At 44.2% G+C, this 24,764-nt stretch overlaps 1 protein-coding gene across 1 annotated transcript; it reads left to right on the top strand.

Moving 5' to 3' along the window:
- Positions 1-10,687: 10,687 nt before the first annotated feature.
- Positions 10,688-24,752, top strand: rnf17 (ring finger protein 17). The gene is made up of 38 exons (XM_052082369.1): positions 10,688-10,871; positions 11,798-11,910; positions 12,012-12,109; positions 12,748-12,826; positions 13,089-13,178; positions 13,263-13,366; positions 13,744-13,912; positions 14,008-14,084; positions 14,254-14,328; positions 14,635-14,939; positions 15,179-15,262; positions 15,473-15,631; positions 15,716-15,887; positions 16,516-16,645; positions 16,719-16,906; positions 17,126-17,255; positions 17,631-17,790; positions 18,090-18,205; positions 18,286-18,403; positions 18,741-18,858; positions 18,953-19,183; positions 19,318-19,465; positions 19,545-19,657; positions 19,892-19,982; positions 20,051-20,172; positions 20,266-20,304; positions 20,388-20,547; positions 20,620-20,731; positions 20,799-20,962; positions 21,337-21,456; positions 21,533-21,613; positions 21,692-21,808; positions 22,460-22,513; positions 22,913-23,023; positions 23,095-23,215; positions 23,557-23,692; positions 23,761-23,947; positions 24,409-24,752. The coding sequence occupies exons 1-38, from the start codon at positions 10,814-10,816 to the stop codon at positions 24,508-24,510; spliced, it is 4,752 nt and encodes a 1,583-aa protein (XP_051938329.1). The 5' UTR covers positions 10,688-10,813; the 3' UTR covers positions 24,511-24,752.
- Positions 24,753-24,764: the final 12 nt, after the last annotated feature.

The raw sequence follows: 24,764 nt of genomic DNA, 5'->3' as shown, positions 1-24,764 counted from the left end.
TCAGGAGTAGACCCACAAAAAAAACATTTAAGAACCCATGCCCAAATAAAAAGAGAAAGTCAGCCATTTTGCTTCGGAGCACACTTTTGAGAGGGTGATAGTAAGAATGAAATAGGCCTCTGCCACGTGGAATTTGGCAGGCAGGTCTATCATAAATAGACCCACCAAAAAAAGTTGGTTCGGAAGATGAATGAATAAATCAACTTGGTAGGCATCAAAATCAGCCATTTTGATATAAAGCAGCCATTTTCGGCCAACGTTCTAATAGTAATGTTGAATTGGACTGAGCGACATGAAACTTGGTTGGCGTATCTATCAGGAATAGACCCACAAAAAAAACATTTAAGAACCCATGCCCAAATAAAAAAGAGAAAGTCAGCCATTTTGCTTCGGAGCACACTTTTGAGAGTGTGATAGTAAGAATGAAATAGGTCTCTGCCACGTGGAATTTGGCAGGCAGGTCTATCATAAATTGACCCACCAAAAAAAGTCTCCCAAAAATCCATCGCTGAAAAGATATCAACTTGGTAGGCATCAAAATCAGCCATTTTGATATAAAGCAGCCATTTTCGGTCAACATTCTAATAGTAATGTTGAATTGGACTGAGCGACATGAAACTTGGTTGGCGTATCTATCAGGAGTAGACCCACAAAAAAAACATTTAAGAACCCATGCCCAAATAAAAAGAGAAAGTCAGCCATTTTGCTTCGGAGCACACTTTTGAGAGGGTGAAAGTAAGAATGAAATAGGTCTCTGCCACGTGGAATTTGGCAGGCAGGTCTATCATAAATAGACCCACCAAAAAAAGTCTCCCAAAAAGCCATCGCTGAAAAGATACAGGAAGTCTGCCAATTTGTTTTGTCATTTTAGTGTTGGTTGTTGTGTGTTGGCGTCTTTGTAACACGAAAGATGAGGAGATGTGGAGAAGATGGTGAGAAGTGAGGTGGCAGGTTAAACGCTGCCCCCGGGGAGGCCGGCTTTGCTCGTTGAGCCGAGGCCTTCAGATTTCATTAAGAGCCTCGGACTGTTTTTGTGTGTGTGTGTGTGTGTGTGTGTGGGCATGCTGGCTTTGGCTGCTGTCAAGCAGGGGCTGCCCAGCCAACTACGGTGGGGTCCTCTGGGGGACATTTACATAACGCCAGGATCAAGAAAAGAGGAGAAAGAAGAAGAAGGAGAAGAGAGCGGGAGGATGAGTGGACTGTATTTTGTCATTCGTGGCTATCTTGAGCCTGCGGTTGTTTGAATGCGGGAAAACATGTTGGTGAGAGGAAAACGTGTGTGTGTGATTTTGTGTGTGTGTGTGTGTGTGTGTGTGTGTGTGTGTGTGTATGAATCACTGGCAACCACACAAAGGACACGCATGAAGGAATATGCCCCATTCGCTGATGGCTTTTCATCCTTCTGATGAAGTCCGCGTTTTGCATACACAGCATATGCGCTGTAAACACATACGCCTTATTGACAAAAAAAATATGAACGCAGACCTCTTTAATCAATTCAGGATTCAACCCTAATGGACGAGTTAACGTTAGATGATGGAATACATCCAAATGTGAGGGAACAGATTGGGGACGGTCCCTTTTCTCTTGCTAGCGTACCAAGCAAGCTTATATTTGGCCACAAAAATTTGTTTTCAGGCACAAAAAATCTTTAACCCTTTCATGCACCCTGTAACCTGATAACATGAGAAGATGACCGACCACTGGAGTAACCGCTGTCCCTCAAGGGTTAATTGCCCCCCCCCCCCCAAAAAAAAATGTGAGTGAAATATTTGGCCAGCCCGGTGACATTTTCCCCCCCAAGGGAATAAATATATGATGTCATTCAAACATGAATAAAAAGCTCAGCGTTTGTGTTTTTTTGTAGATCTTTCCTTTTGTCTTTGTCTGTTCCTGTTCGGGAGTCACGTCTTCCCAGCGTTTCTTGTTTCTTTTTCTCTCTTTATCATAAGTTTATCCCCCACCTTGAATCCTATTTTTGGACTCTAATTGAGTGTTCTTGACTCATTCCAGTACTTTGTTTGTATTACAGCGCAGTGGCATTATTATATATATATATATATATATATATATATATATATATATATATATATATATATATATATATATATATATATATATATATATATATATATATATATATATATATATATATATATATATATATATATATATATATATATATAAATATATTAAAATATTTTTACTTGAGTGCTTCACTGCTCCAGTTTTCCGTCTCGATGATTTTTATTTTTATTTTTTTGTTACAAAAGGGCTCACGTTCGACCACAAAAATATTCCTATTCAAATATTTTTTGCCTCGGTGCCCTCGTTTCCCGCGTCAATGCTGTATTGACAAAAAAATATAGAATAATGCATGTTGCCAGGAACAAACTGGCACTAAGCTGTTGGCGTTCCGATACCTTTGTTTTTTTTTTTTGTTTGTTTTTTTAAGATAGCGCCTCCTCAGCCAATCACAGCCGGTGTGCATTTGGGGCCGCGACCGCATGATGATGCTTTTCCTTTGTGGTGATGCTGATTAGTGGCTGGGGAGAGTCATGCAGCTATTTATATAGATTTATATATATATACAGTATATATTTATATATGGACTTGCACGCAAAGACACGCACACGCACACACACACACGCGTGCGTGCGCATGCATGTTGCGGTAAAGAAAAGCTAAATCAAAGGACACTGTAAAGGGCTGGAAAGTTGAGAGCGGGCCACGAATGCTTCTGTAAAGCAAAAAATAATGACAGCCAACAAGTTGGTTACGTAAAGAAAGAACTCTTTGCTCATCTTTACAGAACATATCGTACACATTTGACGCGGTTTCAAAGACGATCCAAGGTGGTGTCCAGGTTCAGCAGCAAAGACGATGTTGAAACCAGACTTCACTTTTTTTGTTGTTGTTGTCAGGATCAAAGACAAATTTGAGTCAACGAGCCGAATGCACTTTTTATTATTATTTTTTTTGGGGGGAGACAAAGTAAATGTCTCTCGGGAATGACAAACAAGTGTGAGCCAGATTGTTTTGTGGTGGTTTGGACTCAGCGATCAAAGAAAAAGGTGGGTCAGGTCTGACACACAGGCAGGGAATGCTGAGCCTGGGAATGAGTGTCACCTCAAATGTTGCTCACCTCGCACATCCCACGCCGTTTCCGAGCCAAGTACAAAGTGCCCGTTCACAGCTTAAGCCGGAGAAGGCACCTTGACAACCACTTGCGGTATTTCCGATAGCGGCAGGAAAACTGAGACGGACTGACAACTACGCGCATCACGGATGACCCCCGTGTTATCATCATATTGAGTGTTTCCGAGTGAGCAGATACCAAACAGAAGCAGCAAAGCTGGGCCTCCAAGTAAGCTGGCAGAAAACCAAACTTATGTATATCGGTGACGGACCCAACCCCTCCCCCCTGATCTTTGGCAGAGACGAAGTGCAATTTGTCAACTCCATCATTTACCTGGGCTCCATTATTACCAGCAGCGGCGATCTCAAGCCAGAGATTGACCGCAGACGCGCCCTCGCGGCCGCGGCAATGCAGTCACTGTGGCGGCCCCTCTGGCGCCACCACTCTGTGTCCCAAAAGACCAAGATGCGCATTTATAACGCAGCAGTTCTTCCCATCCTCCTGTATGGTGCAGAATCCTGGCCATTAAACAAGACCCAGGCCAAGAGGATCGACGGCTTTGACAGCAGGTCACTAAGAACCATTTTGAACATCAGCTGGCACCTCCATGTTTCCAACTCAGACCTCCGAAAACATACCCTTCAGCCCCCTGCATCCCGACTGGCCGCTCAGAGGCGCATCCGTTGGCTTGGTTATCTCCTCCGATTACCCCCGGAACACCCAACTCGTGCCATCTTCTCATTTGATCCAGCGACAGCCGGCTGGAAAAGGCCACGCGGCAGACCCCACACCAGATGGCTCGATGTCATCAGAGAGGATCTCAAACACCAGGGCCTCACCCTGGAGGATGCAGCGGACCTGGCCCATGACCGTGGTCATTGGCGGACCCTGGTGAAGCTGATCGGCTCTACGCACTGCGACGACCCAGCCGAATGAGACTGGGCCCCCGCGTCGCAAGAGCATTATTATTATTATTATTAGATACCAGCCGATACCATCTTCACTGTTCCAGCAGTTAAGTGAGACAAATATTTCACCGAAGGTTGATGACAAACCTCCTAATTGTATCGAAATACTCCCCGAAAGTTCCACAACCGCGCACAAATCAACCAATGCGCTCCCCAAACGCGACATCAATACTCCGAAGTCTACTCAATTTCTCCCCAGACGGAGAAGTAGTTTAAATTATTCAGTACCAGCCAAGGGCGGCCCGGTAGTCCAGTGGTTACCACGTCGGCTTCACAATGCAGAGGTACCGGGTTCGATTCCAGCTGCGGCCTCCCTGTGTGGAGTTTGCATGTTCTCCCCGGGCCTGCGTGGGTTTTCTCCGGGTGCTCCGGTTGCGTGGCAGGCTGATTGAACACTCTAAATTGTCCCTAGGTGTGAGTGTGAGTGCGAATGGTTGTTCGTTTCTGTGTGCCCTGCGATTGGCTGGCAACCGATTCAGGGTGTCCCCCGCCTACTGCCCGGAGACAGCTGGGGTAGGCTCCAGCACCCCCCGCGACCCTAGTGAGGATCAAGCGGCTCGGAAGATGAATGAATGAGTACCAGCCAATTCTATACCAAGCCTGAAAAGACGTTTATAAACGTCTTTGGGAGGGAATGAGTTAAAGTAGATCTGAAGACTTAGCTTGAAGCTACAAGTAGACCTGGACTTAGCTTGGCTAGCTAGTCGACCGCAAAAATGTCCACTCAAAATATTTTCACGAAAGCGTCTTCGGCACCCTGTTACGACACCCAGACATATTTTCAGTCCACATAAAACCTTGATGAACTACCCGGGCAGTAAATTTAGACAATAGTCCCTGTGGGACAACCCCCCACCCCGATCCTCCAAAAGTTCCTCGTTGGCCTTGAAAGCTCCTGCGGCCATGCCAGCTGCCCCTGAACACATGAGGCATGCTGGGAGTAAATGCAGCCCGGACGAAGCTTTGGGGGCTTTGGGTCTCTGCCAAAAATCTGCGGCGGTGGTTTTGTGGTTGACCTCGCATGGAGACGGAATGGCGGCGGAAAAGGGGTCCGCAGCTGCAAGAAATAGGGACGGAAGCACTGACATTGTTGAGGAAGAGACGTTTTTTTGGGGGGGGGGGACGTCAGTCACTTTAGGGGTCATTTTTTAGAAATTTGGAAGAGTTTGGTAAAGGCCAAGATCTGAAGCATTTGGGTCAGTTTTAAGAAGTATTTCCGGACAATTGGGAGTATTTATGTAACGTTTGAGAAGCGCACTGTTGGTCAGTGTAGGAGGATTTCTATCGATTGAAGATGATTTCGTTCACTTTTAGGCAGTGTTTATGAAACTTTTGAGGGCATTTCAGGAGACCAAGAGAATTTGAGTCACTTTTAAAGAGTAGTTCGATCATTTCTGAGTAATTAGGTCAATTTCGGAGTATACCATGTTAGTGGTTTTAGGAGTATTTCTGTCACTTTTACAGTACTTTGGTCAATTTATGTGACATTTGGGGGTATCTTGGTAAATGCGGGTGTTATTATATTGATTCAGGCAGATTCAGGTCACTTTTAGGGATAAGGGGCCAAGTTCGGCCACCTACAGCAAAAAATCTTCGTATAATTGACAGCCATTCAACTGCACCGTAGAATAACAAACCATAAAAATCACAAAAGTGTCTGGTGAAAAAAAAAAGAAGAATAGATGCCTTACCAAATATTGCAAAACATCATCAAATATGCAAATTTGCAAGTGTGCGGAGGTCCATGTGGTTTTTTTTCCTTCCGTTTATGGTTCCCCTACTTTCCTCATGAAAGCGTGTGCACATGTGCAACTCATTCCTCTCCACATCGACGTGACACCGGGTTGAAAACATCGGAAAACAATCTGTTCCCGAGGTGTCTGGGGAAAACGATGACATCAGCGAGCGCACGCGCGCACGATCCGCTGCATTTGTCAAGAGCCGCAGCACTCCCAGCTAGCGGGCCTCCGGGCCAAGAAGCATTCTGAGAGCTTGTCATCCGTGACGAAGGAACATTGCGACACCCTCTTTGATTTGTTTGAGGAGTGAAAAGAAAAGCAGCCCAAACTGAATCGCTGTGTAAATACATGAGCAAAGCGCGGCTAATTCTTCAGATATGCCGGCGTAATGTAGGTCAACGGGCAACGTAAACACTCGGCGGGGTCGACAGCGACCCCTCACGTGCCAGCGATTGGCTCCTTCCAAGCCCGAAATAACAATAAAACCTCTGACTGTAATTCACTCGCACATACATTCTTTTTTTTCTTCTTCTTTTTTTAAATCAGACACAGACCGAAATTCCTCTTTCATTGTTCGAATTTGTCAAGTGTGTGGCTGAGGAATTTGACGCACAAAGGAGGTTGACTTTGGCTCCAAGCCCGCGTTGAGAATAAACAGCAACAAGTGTTGAAAGCGCAACGCACGTCTCACGAGGTGAAAAAAGAAACCAGCCCAATAGAGTACAAAGACCCCGCGGGGTTTGTTCCCAAAAATCTTTATTCATTCATTCATCTTCCGAACCGCTTGATCCTCACTGGGGTCGCGGGGGGTGCTGGAGCCTATCCCAGCTGTCTCCGGGCAGTAGGCGGGGGACACCCTGAATCGGTTGCCAGCCAATCGCAGGGCACACAGAGACGAACAACCATTCGCACTCACACTCACACTTAGGGACAATTTAGAGTGTCCAATCAGCCTGCCACGCATGTTTTTGGAATGTGGGAGGAAACCGGAGCACCCGGAGAAAACCCACGCAGGCCCGGGGAGAACATGCAAACTCCACACAGGGAGGCCGGAGCTGGAATCGAACCCGGTACCTCTGCACTGTGAAGCCCACATGCTAACCACTGGACTACCGGGCCGCACCCAGGTATCCCATAATGTCTTAAATTTTTCTTGTTCGCCTCGAAGAGTAAATGTCAGTTTCTCCATTCCAAAAATTTCCCCAACCACCTTAGTCCAGTCTTTGACTGCTGGGGGGATCTGTCGTCAGCCATCTTCTTGTGATTGCCTTTTTGCTTGCATGTGTTTTTTTTTTTTAAAAATAGCCTCAATGAACCAGAAAGTCAGAGGCTGAGTGTGACCTCAAAGAGGCAGCTTTTAAGCACACCATATGTAACAAGCACACCGCAGGCTGCCAAATGCGCATATGCAACCCATAGAGATCCCAATAGAACCCAGCTAATGGCTCCATTTTAGGATCATTGAATGGGAGATGCATCCTCCCCCCGCCCTCCCCTCCCTTCCCCCATACACACAGCTTTCAGCATTTGTGCATGGAGTAATGGGGTACTGTACTCTATTGTATTGACTTCACATTGGGGTGGGGGGTGTTTCAGTACTGTATCTGTTTGTGTCAGATGACCTGGATTGAAGCGCAACATCTTTCAGGCAAATCTCTCCACAAAGAAGGAATTTACTTGAGATTGACTTCACAGCATTCCAAATTAATCAAGTTAGCACCGCGATTAGATTTGCCACAATTTGGCGTCAGCAATGGTAGGGAAAGAGTGACTGGTGAAGAAAATCTGCAGCCTTAGAATCTGATTACAAACTGACACGGAATGGAGGAAACAAATCGACCTGCCGATTATCGAACAGAGGCGGGGATTGTGATTGTGGGCCCTTTTATATTTATAGAACCTGGTCTTTTTTTTGGATGTGGGTGCTACTTATAACCTCTGCGGAATGGAAAAGTTGACCAGGCAATTTTCTGCCTTCAGAAGTGGTATCAGGGAATTTTTTTCCCTTAGTAGATCCTGAAAACTTCCACCAGATTTCCATGTTTCTGCTATGTATAAATAGCAATGACACGGAAAAGGGGGACACCTCCGTCACCTCAGTCTCTAGAGGTAGTGCCAGACACCACCTGGAGCCCCTTTCTGGAAATTTTCTGTCATCAGAGGTTGTAGCATTTTTAGACCTATAGAAGAAACCATTTTTCTTTTTTTTTTCCTGGTCACTGTTATGTTGAAATATCAGCCAAAAAAAAAAAGTCTTCTGAGGTCATAAACGGGACCTGCAGCTGATTTTACACTTGTACAGTCCACTTGTGTACACTTGTTTATAGCTGGGGTCATTGTCGTGTATAACCGCCAAGGAATGGGGGTGGGTTGACCTGGTAATTTTCCGCCTTCTAAGGTAGTGTCAGAGATGGGATAGCACCTGTAACTCCTTTTACAGTCGTAGAAACATGCAGTTTTACATTTTTTTCAGGGGGGGAGGGTGAGCTGCGGGGGCGCACTGTCATGTTTAACTGCCAATGAATGTGGGGTTGAAGTCGACCTAGCAATTTTCCATATTCAGAGGGAGTATCAGGGAGAAAAGCTTCCAAAGCCACTTCGACACTTGTAGGAGCCAGTGTTTTGCTGCCTTTTTTTTTTTTTTTGGAGTCTTGGTTCAGTATAAACAGCCATGGATTGGGGGGTACGAAATCGAACCTGGAGATTTTCCGCCGCTAGATGTAACTTTTTGTTTATTAATGGTGAAGCCTACAGGTCCCATTAAGCTGCATTGCGGTTGATGGCTCCTGGATGACATTTAACTGGAAATCCCGCTGTCACACCGGGTCAATTCATTCTTTCAACCCGTAGGGGGGGTTGTATGTGCGCAGGAGGGACAAAGCCACAGAAGGGAGTCGATTCATTCGAGGGGCTAGTAAGACCTTTGAGGTGCACACAAACAGATCCAGAGGATCCGGTAAGTAGCTGGATCACAACAATGCGGGGCTTGTTGAGACTTCAGGAATTGGCCAATGAGAAGCCACCGTCGAATTAAGGGCATTATTAATGAAGTGATTCGATAGGAGGGATTGGGGGGGGGGGTGCACGAGGATCATGGTTGGGGGGCAAAAAGATGAAAATGACCAGAGGATGGGCAGTGACCTACATTTGGAAGATTGAAGGGGGCGGAGGCCCCTCACACCCCCTGTGGGCGGCCTGCTCATTGGTTCATTACACATAGTAAACACATGTACCACCCCCGGCCTCCATCATGGTACACACATACACACACATTATTTTTTAAACCCCCCCCCCCCCCCCCCACTTTCAATATGATCTTCGTCATGCTCTGGTGAAGACTGATGCATCTGCTGGAATGCGGCAAGCGAGACTGGCTGATATGAACCAACACTCTACGCTATATCTATTAAATCATTCATTTTTAATCGGTTATGGCTCTCATGCTACACTAAAAGGTGGAAAAGAGCAAGGTTGACTTATTTGAGACCATTTCTGCCATTTAGACATACGGTGGACATAAAAAGGCTACGCACCCCAGTTTAAATGCTGGGTTTTTGTGATTTAAAAATTGTGATCAGTCTGAATTGAATTTAATTTGAGAGGAATTGAAAAAATAATAATAATTTGGAGGTCTTTTCTGAGCGAACAGATTTCGAAGTGTAAAATGAATACCGACATATGATATTTAACCAACTGTGTTGCTCGTGTGATACTGAGTGGCGAGAACCTTCCCTAGCTCACATTCAATTCCATTTCCTGTTCTATGGTTATCGTCATACTTTCCCTTCTGTCTCTGTCATCATTGGTACCCTCAGCTGAAGTATCACAAGATTTGTTGACTTCATGCATAATTTGAACTCCATTGTACAGTACAATGATTTTTTTTCCCAACACTTGACATCGATGGGGGGTGTCACACCTTTCACTTGAGATCAACATTCATGGACCAGGTTTGAGGGGGTTGGGGTGCCATCCTGTCAACTCTGTGGAAAGTGTGGTGTTGATGTGCTCGATTCTACCGTCCTCAAACCCCCTTTTCCACCACCACCACAGAGATGAACGCCACGTGACGTTTGGCCAGACGTTCTTATTTACCTTAAATGTCTGTCCCCCTCCCTGCTCTTCGTCGATTGTCGCTGCGAATTAAACTTAAACGTAGTACTTGGATGTTTTCCTCAGGGGCAGGCGAGGATGGCAGCGTGACTCGCACGGAGGACGCATGTGGATGTGCCACACGTGCAACTGAAAGTGGGAACAATGTAACCATGTGGAGAACAAAGAACATTGGGACTTTACAGGGCCTGACAATTTTGTTGCCCTCTTGCTCGTGGATGTTACTGTTGTGCCAAACAGAAGTGATGAAATAAAACTGAACAGACATTTAGTGTACATAAATAAGTGAAGAATTCACAGTCAGAAATACTGTATGCACTGTTAATGGAAACTCTAATTTACTGGAAACATTTGTACTTTTCATTGTATCGAACCTTTTTTAGTGTTTCATTTCATGCAGGTTTTAAAAACGACGTACTGTACTTTCTTAGCCATTTATGTGGCCTTTGGCACCCCCTAGTGGTTAAAATGAAAGCGTTCCACCTTCAGGGCGGTTTTTATTTGCTGTCATCGTGTTTCTATTCCCAAAACAATATGATTTCAAATCATTGGTTGTAATTTAAAATATATGGATGGCTAAGTAATATGTTGGTTTTTGATTATTAAGAGTTGCGTGACGTTTTGTGGACACTGAATTAATATTTTGTCAGAAAATATCATTTTTTTCAATTGACAAAGTTGGGAACGGGCGTTTTCGAGAAGAGGATTTTTTTTTTTTTTACTGGCAGCCATTTTGCGACAGTATTGCTAATTGAAGCACGAGACGCTGCTCCGTCCTTGTCACTGTCTGGGGTAAAATAAATCGCGGGCTTCGTTGCCGTCATTAACAAAACTACAAAAAGAATAAGAATAAAATGGAACAACCCAACGTTATAATCTGCTACTTCTGTGGGAATTCATACACTCTGTCAGGTACATTTGTCGACGTGTTTAAGTATTGTTACTATAAAGTTACTGTATTCCGATTCCCGGTTTTAGCGTACTATGAACAACTAGCAAGGCTCGCTACAAGTGCCGAAATATGTTGAAAACTAACGCCTTTGTGGTATATATAAATCAGCATGTATTGTATTGTATGTATGTATGTTATGAGTTTCACTGGTTAGCTGTTGAATGTAATTTTAATGAGTAAGGGAAGTTTGTTGTTTAGTTGACGTTCCGACGACAGAAAATGTTTGCTTCTACCCTTTCTTCGGGCCTGTTTAGAATTTAACGTACTAATTGGGTTTCGGCATGACGCCATTCCGCCGAAGTGGAGGTTGTACCAGACCCTCAAAATTTCATGAGTTTATATTTTTATTTTTAGATGGCACTAGATCCGCTGTACCTTAGTAAAAGTTGTTGTGAAAGTTGATATTTTTGTTCAGGTGTCCGTTATGTATAAACGGAGGAACAACTGGAAATGGATGGATAAAATCGAGACATTAAATCCCAAGATTTGTGAAAATACAACGAGAACAACAAAATAATATAAAATAAATACGATTTGAAAGTTTGCAAAGATGCAGTGCAGCCAAATTGTGAAGCCAGCAGAAAATGCTCGAGGCTTAAAATTCACATTTTTAAAGTCATTTTGCACTTGACAAAAAGAGCGTTGAATGTGCAGGGATGAATAGGCATGAGGCTAGTGCTACCTTTGAGTAGTTGCAATTTGGTCGTTGAATAAATGTAGTACAACGTTTTGAAATCAATGAATACTCATTTTAACATATAAATCATGATTGCAATATCAATCAAATTACTTGCGATTATAATGTTTGCCATATTGGCACAACCTAATGCACATCTAAGTTTCTGGTTTGCATTCTGACCAAATGGATTTTGATTTTCTCACTCAGAGAATGAAGCGGAGGACAATCTGCCTCGTACGCTCATGTGCAGTCACATTTTCTGCACGTCGTGCCTGCAGTCCATGGAGTGTGACAATGTGATCAAGTGTCCCGAGTGTGAGGTGAAAGTGCGACAGTGTTGGTACCATACATGCCTGTACACAAGCCTGTGCTTGTGGTCAATGATAATAATAATAATAATAATGATGGCCCTCTTGCGCAGGTGGAGTCAAGCCTGCCTGAAGACGGTGTGCTGGGGCTGCAGGAGGACGCTCGCATCATTGGCCTCATCTATACTGCCAAAATGAACAAGAAGAGGGGGTAAGGCTAGACAATCAGTTTAATCAGTTAACAAACAACAATTGGAGAAAAAATATAAACAATAGAATTCTTTACAGTATTTTCAAAGATGTTTTTGGATGGAATTAAAAGATGTATATCTTTTATCCACTGTTTTTCAAAATACTTAAGAGTAACTTTATATCTGGTGAAAAATCAAGACGACATAAGCAAAATAATTTTGACATTGTTTTACATATGACAAGAAAGGAGCTCAAAGAAAGGCAATCTCAGAGACAACTGCGCTGAACGTCGCCAAAGACATAGTGCACATTTATATGATGCTGAGCACAGTGACTTATCCATTTCAAACTTTTGACAGCCGGTATGTGATTTTAAGCCAAGTCGGAAATGTTTTGCTGAGGTCACCTTGAGAACAGAGTGAGAGAGAGCAGATGGTGGTCCACAGACGTATGGACCAGCCAAGCCATGCAGCTTGACATGTTAAATGTTAAATTGTTTAAGCTTCAAAAATCAAAATGAACTACATAGTTTGAAAAAACGTATTCATTTTTTCCGAAGAGAATGCATTTATTTTTTCACCTTATCAGTCAAGAGAAATATTTTTATATTTTGGGACGTTGACACGAGTTCACAGAACTCACTTCATTGTCACTCAGGTTGGACAAATCAAACAATCGCAGGAAACTCAGAGCGTTATCCTCTAACACCAATGGCAACACCAAGGATGCAGAGCAGGTACAGTACGTGTGCTTTTAACTTAACTGATTTCAGGTTTGTTTTTATGTTCCTACAAAGTTAACATGATGCTACCGACAAACTATACTCCAAAAAGAGTTTCATAACAGTAATCTGCCGTAATATTAGTTGCTTTTTACAAGGGATACATACCAAAATATATGCCTGCGATTTTTGTAGTATATTGTTGAGGCTTCACTGTACACCAAAAAAAGCGAGCCAGCCTTGAAGATTGGATGTGTCTATTAAATCTTCTGCTCAGCCGGTGACCAATGAAAAGAGTGAGAGAGCTGTGGATGAGGCGTTGGCCACCGCTGCGGAACATCTGGCCAGACTGGAGCACTTACACCAGGTGGAATATATGCGCTTAGTTCTCCAAAGTACTGGAGACTTGTGTGGAATTCTTAGTGTTTTGTTTTTTTTTAAATCTGGGCAGACTTTAACTACAGGCCTGGTAGAACAAGTGAAGAAAGAGCAAGCTCGATTGGAGTTGGAGATCTACCACGCCGTTGACAAAGCGATACACGCCACCCATAAGTGGTACGACCGCTATGACATCAACATGACAACATCTCATTGCGTGGCTCACTTGGTCCAGACGTACATTGAGAAATGCCTCATCCCCTTCAGATCTCCTTGGTCTTATGTGGAGTTTCACGTCAAACGTTTCCTTTCTTGTCAGACACAAATTTAGTGCCCCCCACCCCCACCCCATCCTTATTTATTTATTTATTTTGAATAGTTACTCGGGTGATCGGAAAAGTCTCTAAGTTGGCAACACTAACTTTGCTTATCTGAAGTAGCTCCTCTCTGTTCACAGCCATTTGTTAATGTAAGGAGTACAGATCAGTCGAGCCCTATCTGTGCATGTCTTGCTCACTGGGAGATGTCAATGGTAATGTTTTGTATTCCAAAAGGCGTGACATGCAGCTGAGTAAGCTACACGGACTGGATGCTCACTTCTCCAGCACCCACGCTGAAGTTTGCAGGGTCAAGGCGAGGTTGGCCTCACTGGAGACTGCTGTGCAGAAAGCCAAGAAGGTGCGAAGCGTGCCCTTCCTGGAGCTGTACGGCGACTGGCAACAGGTGTGTGATATGAGTACGACTGCTGTAAACATTTCTGACATTAGGAGTAGCGTAAATGCAACATTTTCCAGTTTTTTTTTTTTTTTTGGTGACAGATTTTGAGGACTCTACAGGCTCCTGTGGACAACCAGTCCTTCAACATGAAGTGCATCACCATGGGCTGTGGACTAAGGTTTGTAACCTCTGGACAATCAAATCAGCCGGGCAAAATAATAGCGAAAATTTAGAAAGCAGTGGTCGTTGTTGCACAGAAAATTTTGCGAGGGGAGGCGACTTCACAAAACAGCAAAGGTTCACCGAGCGTACATTGCTAACAATGTGTATGTTTGTGTTCGGTGTAGTGTTAAGTTCAAGTCCCAGTTTCTGAACCAGAGTGTGGAGTTAATTCTGACGATGGATGAAGGCAAGCCAAACAAGTGAGTCCTTTTAAAATATCCTCATAGACTGGCAGGGAGCCTTCGTTCAGTCAAATGCAGAGCGGTGCAACCAAGCTAATAACTCAATTGTATATTTTTACACACCCGTCCAGGGTTAGGTGCAAAACATTAACTATGGAAGCACAGATTCTTGAACAATAATTGACTAGGAAGCTTCCACTTTGGTTTGAATTGGTCTTTATAGGGTCCAACAGAACATCCATTTGAGAAAATAAATTATTCTACCGCACCATTTGATTGCTGCATTTATCTTTTATCACTCCTGTCTTGTCCTTGATTGTCTAGCCTGTCTGAGATGCCATGTCACCTCCAGCAACACATTAGCGGCCTTGCCCAAAAGCCTGCCGGACATGGTCATGTCGAATCTTTAGCCAGCAGCTACAGCCACCACAGCCGCAGCAAAGCCAAGAGTCCACTGAGGAAGATGAGTCAGAGGAGGATGAGCCCCAAAAGAAGGAGCCCTGCTTCTCGCTGCGCCTCTCCGAGCCCAACGCGTAGTAGCAGCCGCTACCACTGCAAGACATCCTCTTCAGATAACGCCGCTGCTGATGACGTTATTGAGGAGTTTATCGAGATGGAGGAGCAGTACGGTATGTCCGCATTTCTTTTGAGACAATTTGTTTTGTCATGAAAAAGACACTCGAGCAAAATTCAGGAAAACCCGACTCCATCGCGGGTTCTGCTTTTTCACAGATTGCTTTTGTCCTGTGAAGACTCAACTGAAAGATGTTTACAAAGATGTTGTAATGTTATATTTGTTTCTTTTGATCTTAATTGCCCTGCAGAGATGGATACAGTTTTCTGAATCAGAATCTTAAATTTTCTGCAGTTACCCCTCCAACTGGTCCCGAGTTGTCCAAGGAGAAGCAGAGGTCACGCAGGAGAGGAAGCTTGGATTTGTCGAGGAGAAATGGTATGAAACACACATAATGGAGCACTGTGGAAAGCATTTGTGTCCAGCTTATTTATCAATTGGACCCCCATTTATTTATTTTTATTATTCCGCTTGTTGACTTAATTACCACCGTGTTGTACTAAGCAACCAGGATGGAGATGTGTTGGCCAGGCCAGCCTTGAAAATGAATCTTGACTGGACTGGAAATGCGCTTCCTCCTGTCCCCAGTTGCTCAGTGGGTGGTAGTGACTCACGTGGTCAACCCCACTCACTTCTACGTGTGTTACGTGGCCGAAAAGCGAGAGAGTGACATTCTGTCCAAGGAGATCAACGCCTTCTGCAAACTGGACACCAGTTGCTTCTCCTCTGCCGACAATGTGCGAACTGGTGTGTTCATTTAAAAAAAACAAAATCAGTGATGGATGGTTGTAGTACATCGTCGCAAAGAAACATGTAACTGTTTCCTTGAAGGCTCCATGGTCTTGGCGAAAGGAAATCAGGGTCTGTGGTGCCGCACCAGTGTGCTGGAGGTCTTCCAAAATGGCTGCAACAGCAGTGTGGATGTCTGCCCGGTTGACCAAGTCAGCCGGATCTGCGTCTTCTTCATTGACTACGGCTTCACCAAAAGCTTGGCCATAGAAAGGTCAACTCATGTCACCATACATTCATGCGGGGGTAGACAAAGTGACGACGGCCCACTATGTTCCTTAACATTTGCTTCGTCAAGGAACCTGCAGTATTTATAATTTTTTTCCCCCAACATTTGACAATTGTGTATATTTTACAGTAATTATTATCAGGATCAAAGTTTTAATATTGAAAAAGTTGTCAATGTTATGTGAAGATCATTTTACGTTGGTAGTCAGTTTGCGAATCCATATTTTAAATTAAAAAAATCAATCTTTTGTGAGTATTGGCAAGTTTATGTACATTGTCATAACCTTACATAATATAGTTTTATAATATTAGCCAAATAAAGTGGCAACGTTGCATGAATACAAAGTTATTGTCATATTCCAGGAATAAAGTATTAATTTTCATTAATGAAGTCACAGTTTTGAAAATCCTAATGTGACATGGATGGAGTTGTAAGTTTACATGGCTCATAGTTTCATGACTCATTTTTATTAAAATGCTATAAAATGTAAAATATAATGATAAAAGGTAAGAGAACAAACTAAGCGACACTTGCTCTCCCACAACACTTCTGATGCATTGTCTGGAACCAGGAACTTGTCTGGTTTTCTTCATCACTCCTTTCCATTTTTCAGGAATGTTTTGCGCACGGTGTCCTCAGTAGACGTGGTGAACAACCACCTGAGGAAGATGCACACAGAGCTGGTTCGTTTTGCTCCTCAGGCCATCCGATGTTCCCTTAAGGACCTGGTCCCCTACGACCTGGTGAGTGCATCCATTCCGCTGAATATTGCCCACTTAAATGTCATCCCTGACGTCAACGTAAGCATGCGTCCAGACCAGGGGCTGGAGCAAAGAGGCTCAGACGGCATTCTGCCAAGTGGTGGGGTCTGCCGTCGTGGAAATGACTTCCTTTGGTCAGGACAGAGATGCCATGCTGGTGGACCTCAGCAAAGCTCCTGTAGGACCATCCAACGACATTCCCATCTCCATCCGGGATTATCTGGTGCTCATTGAAGTGGCCAGGTGCTGCTGCCCGAAACACTATCAGAATTTGGTCCATGAAATTGCATTCATTCCCAACAGTCAATTCTAATACGATACGAATTCTATACTGCACTATGGTATTTTTTCCTATCAAAATACACATAAACATGATCACTGTGGTGTTAAGAAGTGCTCCGCTGCTTTCACACATTCTAAATATTCTTTGTCAACATTACATTATGTCATTGGCGCCGTCAGGTTTTATTATCCGGTAAAGCCGAGCAGGAAGCAGCTCAAGTACTACCCGGCCATCCCACCCAAACTCCACACGGAGCACAGCGCAGTGGTGACACACGTCAATAGCCCCGATGACTTCTACATTCAGCTGGTACTCTTATTTTTTTTTGTGTGTGTGTGTAGACTCGTTTTATAAAAATGTAACGTTTTTAAACTAAACAATTGGTTAATTGATCTTCGTGGAATGAATTAATACAATTTCAAAATGAGAAGATACTATTTTCGGATAAGAGTAACGTACTTCTCTTTTTCTTTCTTGATCTCTTTTACAACTTTTCCCATTTTTTATACAAAAATAAAAATCCAATTTGGCCGCAGAGCACAAACGTTTGCCCGCTCATGTTCTAAGTGCTCCCCAATGACACCTGTCATAGTCGAAACTCTTTCTGAATAGCTTTTCTCTGAGCAGTAGGATTGTAATGGATACTGTCCCTGCTCTCTCTTCTTCATTCATGTGTGTGGCCAGCAGACTGACAACATGGAGTTGTCGTTGCTGAAAGCCAAGCTTCAGGAGTGCTACAACGCCAAGAGTGGAGAAGAAGAACTGCTGGTTTACTGTCCCATCATCGGACAGGCCTGCGTGGCCCGCTTTGAAGAAAACGTGTGGTACAGAGCCGAAGTCATAGGTAAAGACGCCGGCGTCCTGATGCTACTTTTTGAGTGAATAAAGTTGGAATTTCACAATCATGATGTGACCATAAAAAAAAAATATTGGAAGATTATTATTGCCGTCCTAAATAAAGACAAATAGTCTTGATAGCTTGATGAGGACATACTTTTACATGAACAAAGTTGGAATTGCGTGCAACAGCAAAGTGTCGTCTTAATATTACCAAAATTAAGTTGGAATAGTTTAACACTAATCTGTACACTTTTTAAGACTAATGAGCATGCACTTTCTAATACTACTCCCAAAAAAATTCAGGTCATCTGGGGGACAGAAAGGTGGAGGTGCGCTGCATTGACTTTGGATTTAAGACAACAGTGTTGGTCAGCGACTTGAGGAAGATAAAGGATGAGTTCTTCTCCCTGCCGGCATTGGTGATTGTGCTTACTTGGTGTTCAACCTCATCTGTACTGCATACTGAAACGGTCCTTGTTTGTGTGCGTGCATCGCGTAGGCGATCCGGTGCTGCTTGTCGGACGTGCTTCCTCTGGCTGGAGAGACATGGAGCGATGCCTGTGTGAAACGCTTCTTCAGCCTGGCTCGTGACAAATTCTTCACCATGGTGGTTACAGGTGAAGTGAATTTAAGAAAGTTGTCGTATTTCCACAGGATACGGACCAAGCCCTGTCGTGAATAGTGGAAAATAGTGGAAAATGTTCCTCCAGGACCTGAGTTTGATACCTATGGTCTAAATGATCATTTCTAACTCATCTTACATTAGCTACGAAAATAAATCGTTCCCGGATGCTTTGATTCTGAAAAAAAGAACTGGAAATGTCCATGCATGTTTCTTTCCCAAACCCATAAAAATAGCAAGTGTTGGGCAATAGCGAGAATAGCGAATAGGTGGGGTTTTATCGTACTCTGCTTCAACTCGCTAACTACTTAACTCCATTGTTCTCCAAACAGAAAAATCCCCAAAGACAAAACCTCTACCCATCAAGCTGCTTGAGAGCAATCCCACTGACCTACCCACTGACATAGCCGAGGTGCTAATTAAAGAGCAGCTGGTGTGCTCCAAAAATGGGTATAAGCCTATTATTTTCTTTACAAACTATATTCAGAAATTGTGATTTTTTTTTTCTCTCCCCCATTGACTTCTATTACCTCGCTTGCCAAAGGCTTAAGACCAACATGGCAGAGGTCCCCGACAATGACGGCGCCATATGGGACCCGCCGCTCGACCTGAGTAGTCTCGGGCCGTCGGACCCTAGTGCCGGCACAGCGGTGGAGTTCCAGCCTCGGCTCAGCCTCCCCGCCAGCCTCAAGGACGCCAAAGTGCGAGTGAGCCACGTCACCTCACCCAGCAGCTTCTACATCCAGTTCATCCAAAACGACTCTCAACTTAAAAGGTAGATAGTTGGCCGGGTAGCTACATCAGCCATTTGGCACATACATGTTGTGGTAGGGTCACTTTTTATTGGGCAGAATTTGCGACACAATCATTTTCTAGTTGAATTGCTGCTCTGTATTAAATATATTCGAGGTTGAATGAGCTTCTGAATGAGGAATGTGAGCTCTTGGAGCCTCAGGACGTGGCATGGGAGCCAGACATGTTCTGCGCGGCTCACGTCAACCAAGTTTGGGAAAGAGGACTGATCTGCTCCAAGGTCTTGTCCGCTGACATCGCAGAGGTGTTCCGTCGTAGCTCGAAACTTTTCACTAATGCTAATTTCAGTGAGCAGATCAGTGACTTGGTCTGCCCGGCAACAGGTGATGCGCTGTGACCACGGCAACAAGGTGAAGCTGCACGTGAGCAACCTACGGCCACTGTCGGCTTCATTGGCGGGTTCTTTTGCTCTGGAGTGCTCGTTGACGGACATCAAGTAACACACACACACAAAAAAAACCATAAATTATTACGCTGTATCATTTTTAAAAGTGTAAACCTTTGTATGGGGACTGACGTGTGAATGAAACCATTTACTCCTCCCTTCCTTAGATTTTGGTAAATTAAATGATCTGATTTGATCTCGACCCAAACGGTTTGAGAGCTTATATTTTCGCAAATAGATGTATAAATGTTTTTTTTTTTTTTTTTTTTTTTTTTTTTTGTAAAGGCCTGCAGGGGGCCAACCCACTTGGACCGCCACAGCCTGCGACTTCATGCGTGACTTCCTGTCAGGAGCCTCGGCTGTTGTCACCATCCACGTTCGTCCCTTTACACCTGTATGTTCTGCTCCTGTGGCCCAGGTTCTAACGTATTCTGCCATTGGCAGGAGATGACAGATGAGCGGCCGGTAGCTGTCACTCTGATGTGTACCAACAAGATGGGAGAGTTGATCAGCATCTCGGACTATCTGGCCTACAGTGGTCTCGCCCTCAGGGAGAGGAAGCCAGTGTGCGTCTCTCTTCAAACACATGCACACTAGTTACAGCAAACTCAAAATGTGAATGCAAGTTAGAACCAACTATACTTTGTTTTCCCTTTCAGGTTAGAGAGATGCGTGGAGGATTTGGCTTTCAAAGAAAGGTTTCTAGACTAACAACCATAACGGTGTTGAACTTGGCGGCATCCACTACAGTGAACCAATAAGCTCTGTTGTTGTCTCGCAGCGAAATGGCCGTTCCTCCTGAAGAGCCGAGAGATCCTCAGTCTTCTGATACCAACATACAAGCTGAGACTCCTAAATGGACGGCTGCTCCTTTGCCAGCATTCCCCTCAACACCTTTCCCCGCCAGGTCCACCCCTTGCTCAACCAGGCCCACTGAGAAGGTCCTCGAACCTCAACCGCCAACCTCGGTTAACATGACGCATGGAAGGGAATGCTGTTTGTTTTGTATGCAGGTGAAAACTGATAAATACAAACCACCGGAGCTTCCGCAGCTGGGCCACAACCGCATGACCATTTCTGCCATCAAAGAGGACGGACTCATCTACGCCAGAACTGACACAGCAGGTCAGGCCAACAGTTTACCCGGTGAGACTGTCAAGGACCCCTAGATTCACTTTTGTGTTGTCTTCAGGTTGTCATTTGGAGCAGTTGAGGGACAAGATCCAGCAGAGCATGAAGACGCTGCCCAATCAGAAGCCGTACACCTGGAAGACGGTACAGGGATGCGCCGTCATTGGGCCCGACATGCTGTGGTACCGGGGCCAGCTGCTGGAGGTCCAAGGGGGGCACGTCAAGGTGGGATTGTGTGTTGGCTCCCCCTGCTGGCCGTGAAACACTCTGGAATACAAATTTGGTTCAAACTGGACTGACAACTGAAAGCTGGTCAGTTTCACTGACTGGTTCTGAGTCAGCTTGACCTGATCGTATCATGTCTCATTTGTGTATTGAATTAGTTTCCGGAGCCTTTACTGATCACATTATTTAATATAACCCAGATAGCTTTAGTGTTGTAATTATTTTCCAATAGTTTAGTCTATTTCTTACACATCTTTAAAATACTAATTTACTTGTTTGGGCCAGCATGAGTGAGCTTTGTGTGGCCCAACACAGTCACATAATGACACCGAGCCTCTGCGTTGACGATGAAAAATACTTCATGGTGGTTTCAGGTCCAGTATGTGGACTATGGCCAGGTGGAGAGCATTCCGGTGGTCCACGTGTACCCCCGCCTACTGTGCGAGGACATACCTCAACTTTGCATGGCCTGTCAGCTCTACGCCATCAAGCCTGTGAGACTTAAGATTCTGTAAACATGGCACCGTTGCAATACCGCATATGACAGAGTGGTGGCGTTCTTGTCCTCAGGTCGGAAACAGTTGGCATCAGGATGCCGTGGAGCTTCTCAACGAGATGCTCTTGCATCGCCGTGTGGACGTCAGCGTCCTGGTATATGCGCACACATTCACACGAGCGCACAAAGGTATGTGCTGAATGTGTGTGTGTGCGTGCGTGTGAGGATGTTAGAAGCTGCCAACAGACCTCAGCCGACCACTCACAGTTGAAATCTTCTTGGATGGACTGAGCCTCAACACCATCTTGTGTCAGCACAAACACGCCCTGATGGACTGGACCGCACCACCGGTGGGTGTGCCAAAATATTTAGTTTCCATGGAAACTGACATTTTGATGCTAAAATGTTTTTTGTGTGGCTTAGTATGCCACCGTTTTAGTGGCAGAATCGACATTTAGGGTATTTTTCACATTTTTACAGCAAAATGTAAGAACACTTTAGGCCATTTGTGATCAAATTATTACTTTCCTCACTAAATAGATGACTTGTGACTGTATGTGGTGTTGTGGGGCAATCTTAGAACATTTTTCTTGCTGCCAAAAGGAAATTTTAATAATTTTAAATTGCTAAATATCACATTGGAAGCCGACCATTTCGGGCAAAAATCGACCATTTTATTGGCAAACTTGAACACATTAAGTCAAAGTCTTGTCTTCTTTATCCCTGAAAAAAACATTTTATCAACAAAATATTAAAGTAACACTCTCGTGGGAATGAATCGCGTCCTATTTGAGCACCATTTTAATGGCTATTGAAAGCCTTATTTCAGGTTTTATGACACAAGTTTTTAATTGCAACATATCAAATTTACAAAAATCAAATGGCAAACTAGCTTTTTTTTCCTGATCAAATGGTTTTTGAGGCAAACCTATTTCCAAAGCTTATATTCATGTCTACATCAAGGTAATTCATTATTTTATTTAAAAAATTTTATTCTTCAGGGACCTTCTCTGCCTCCTGACTCTATTTTGGACATCTGGGACATGGACACAGAGGTACTCTGACTGCTTGTGTTGTGATCAGTGATTCTCAAAATGTGATTTGAAGACCACTTAGGCTCCTACACGTGGTACGCCAATGAATCACTACATTTGCATCGAATCTCAAGTACTTTCTTTTGTATGCCGATTTGATTTTTTTTTTTTCACACAAAAAATTGGACTTCATTCTTCCTAAATTCTTTTTTTTCTTGCAATTTTACACTTTTCCAATCACAACAACAATGTTTGAAAGTGCTCTATAACTTGACTTGACAACCTCTTTCTGGTTTTGAAGAATTATTTTGGCTTACTACGCTTCTCCATTTCAGTGTTGGTCGTTAATGAGGTACAGTACTTATTTTTTGGGTGATACTTGGTCTCAAAAGTTTGAGTGTCGTTGCTGTGCGTGTTCAGGGTTTGCTGGGCCCCCGGGAGGTGATGTTGGGGCCCTTCTCTGACCCCGTCCTGCCCGAGATTGGTCAGCGCCTGAATGTCCGCGTGAGGCACCTGCAGACTCCCAATGAGGTAATCATGGCAAAAGCCTGACACTTACCGGCACATATTCAGAAACTTCGTCATGACGTCATATGTCGTAGTTGTTCTTGTGGTGGGAGGACATGGCCCAGGAAACGGTGGACGGGGAAACTCTGGACCAGTGCATGTCACAGATCAACGCTGACGTTCCCAGTCTGCTGCCACTCACCAACTTCCCTCATGGTAATACGAAAGAAAAGGATCAGCAACCCTAAGCCTACTTTGAAACCCTATCCTGAAATCCTGAGGTCACACATTCTGATGTCAACATGACGCCATCCTACAGTTTGAAATTGCGACCCTCCTTTGAAACTGTATCCCTCTTTCGTGTCCTTGCATTATCAGTGTTATAGCTTTGAATGTTTCGATGGTATGTCATTATTCTCATGTTTGCAACATTTGTCAGAAAATCTTTTCCAATAATCGTTTAAGTGCTCTCTCTCTGCCAATATAGCCTTTTTATGAACAATTAGCTACATGGTTTTAGTGGCGAAATTAGATATGATAATTGGTGTGGTTGTCAGGCGGTGCATGTCTGGCGGAGTACAACGATGGCAACTTCTACCGCGCCAAGATGCTGAAGATCATCAGCGCCGATCCCGTCCAGATCCTCATCCAGCACGTGGACTTCGGCTCCAATGACACCGTGCCCACCAACAGGTACAAACGCATCGCAACGTTCTTCTCAACCGACGGTGGGCTCAGCGAATTTTTGTGTTTCCATCCAGGTTGCGACAGATGCCGGCCAAGCTGCTGCGCTTCCCTGTGCAGGCGCTGAAGGTGCGCGTGGCGGGCCTCAAGGCTCCCAGCGCCAGCACGGAGGACCAGGTGCTGCCCTACAGCCCGCAGTGGACTGTCAAGGCCACGCTGGCCATGATCGACCTGCTGCTCGGAGACCTAACCGCCGTGTTTCAGGTAGGACATTTACAATTTAATGACAAGAAATGTGCACGTTTACAAAAATAATTTGGTCGTTTTAACGTTAAGAAACATGCAATTTGACAAAGATCCGACCATTTCAACGGCCAGATAATTCAATTGGCCAATATTAGCTTCTTGTTTTTTGTTTTTTTTGTAATGGCATTCAAACACCACTCCCTCCATTAATCGGCTGATTAATCAGTTATTGGTATTTTATTCTGCCAAATATATTTATATCCATACATACCACTCTGCGTCAAAATGTTATCAGTTGGATCCCAAATTTAACACTCATAAACAATTTTGCTTGGAGTCTTCATTTTAGGGGATTAAAACGGGTATGTTGATTTAAATATAATAAATAAATAATCCCAACCCGGACCCCAATGCAGAGTGTTATAATTGTGTCGCGCTTGATAAGAAACTGCTAAGTGTCTCCTTGTCCGTTCATCCAGTGTGGGGACGCGTCCGCAGAGCCGTCCGTGTCACTCTACAACCAGGAGGGAGAATTTGTCTTTTTGCCTCTGCTGGCCAGCGGCTTGGCACAACATGACTGAAGGTCCATTTCACACGGTTTGTTTTGTTTTACCTTCAAGCTGCATTCACCAAAGGAAAAAGTTGTTTGACTCTGCCTTTTTCCCCCATGGTCTTAAGAGTCCATTTAAGTTGCCACTTCGTTTAAATGGCAAAGACTTTCCAAAGTCATTAGTGTGTTGCGCTTCAGTGCATCGGGCTTTCGTGTTTTACACGCCAAACAAATGTGGGGATTGATTGTCATTCTTTAAATAAAAAAATTATACAAATGTGCAGA

This window comes from Hippocampus zosterae, chromosome 12, assembly GCF_025434085.1.
Source record: "Hippocampus zosterae strain Florida chromosome 12, ASM2543408v3, whole genome shotgun sequence".
Taxonomy (NCBI): Eukaryota; Metazoa; Chordata; class Actinopteri; order Syngnathiformes; family Syngnathidae; genus Hippocampus; species Hippocampus zosterae.
This window is presented reverse-complemented; position numbering and strand designations above follow the sequence as displayed.

What these genes read in the sequence shown, in the direction of transcription:
- rnf17 (XM_052082369.1), top strand. Translation starts at nt 10,814, where the DNA reads ATGGAACAACCCAACGTTATAATCTGCTACTTCTGTGGGAATTCATAC. An exon ending in AACGACTCTCAACTTAAAAG is followed by an intron (nt 19,184 to 19,317) that starts GTAGATAGTTGG and finishes AATATATTCGAG; the next exon opens with GTTGAATGAGCTTCTGAATG. An exon ending in TGCTCGTTGACGGACATCAA is followed by an intron (nt 19,658 to 19,891) that starts GTAACACACACA and finishes TTTTTTGTAAAG; the next exon opens with GCCTGCAGGGGGCCAACCCA.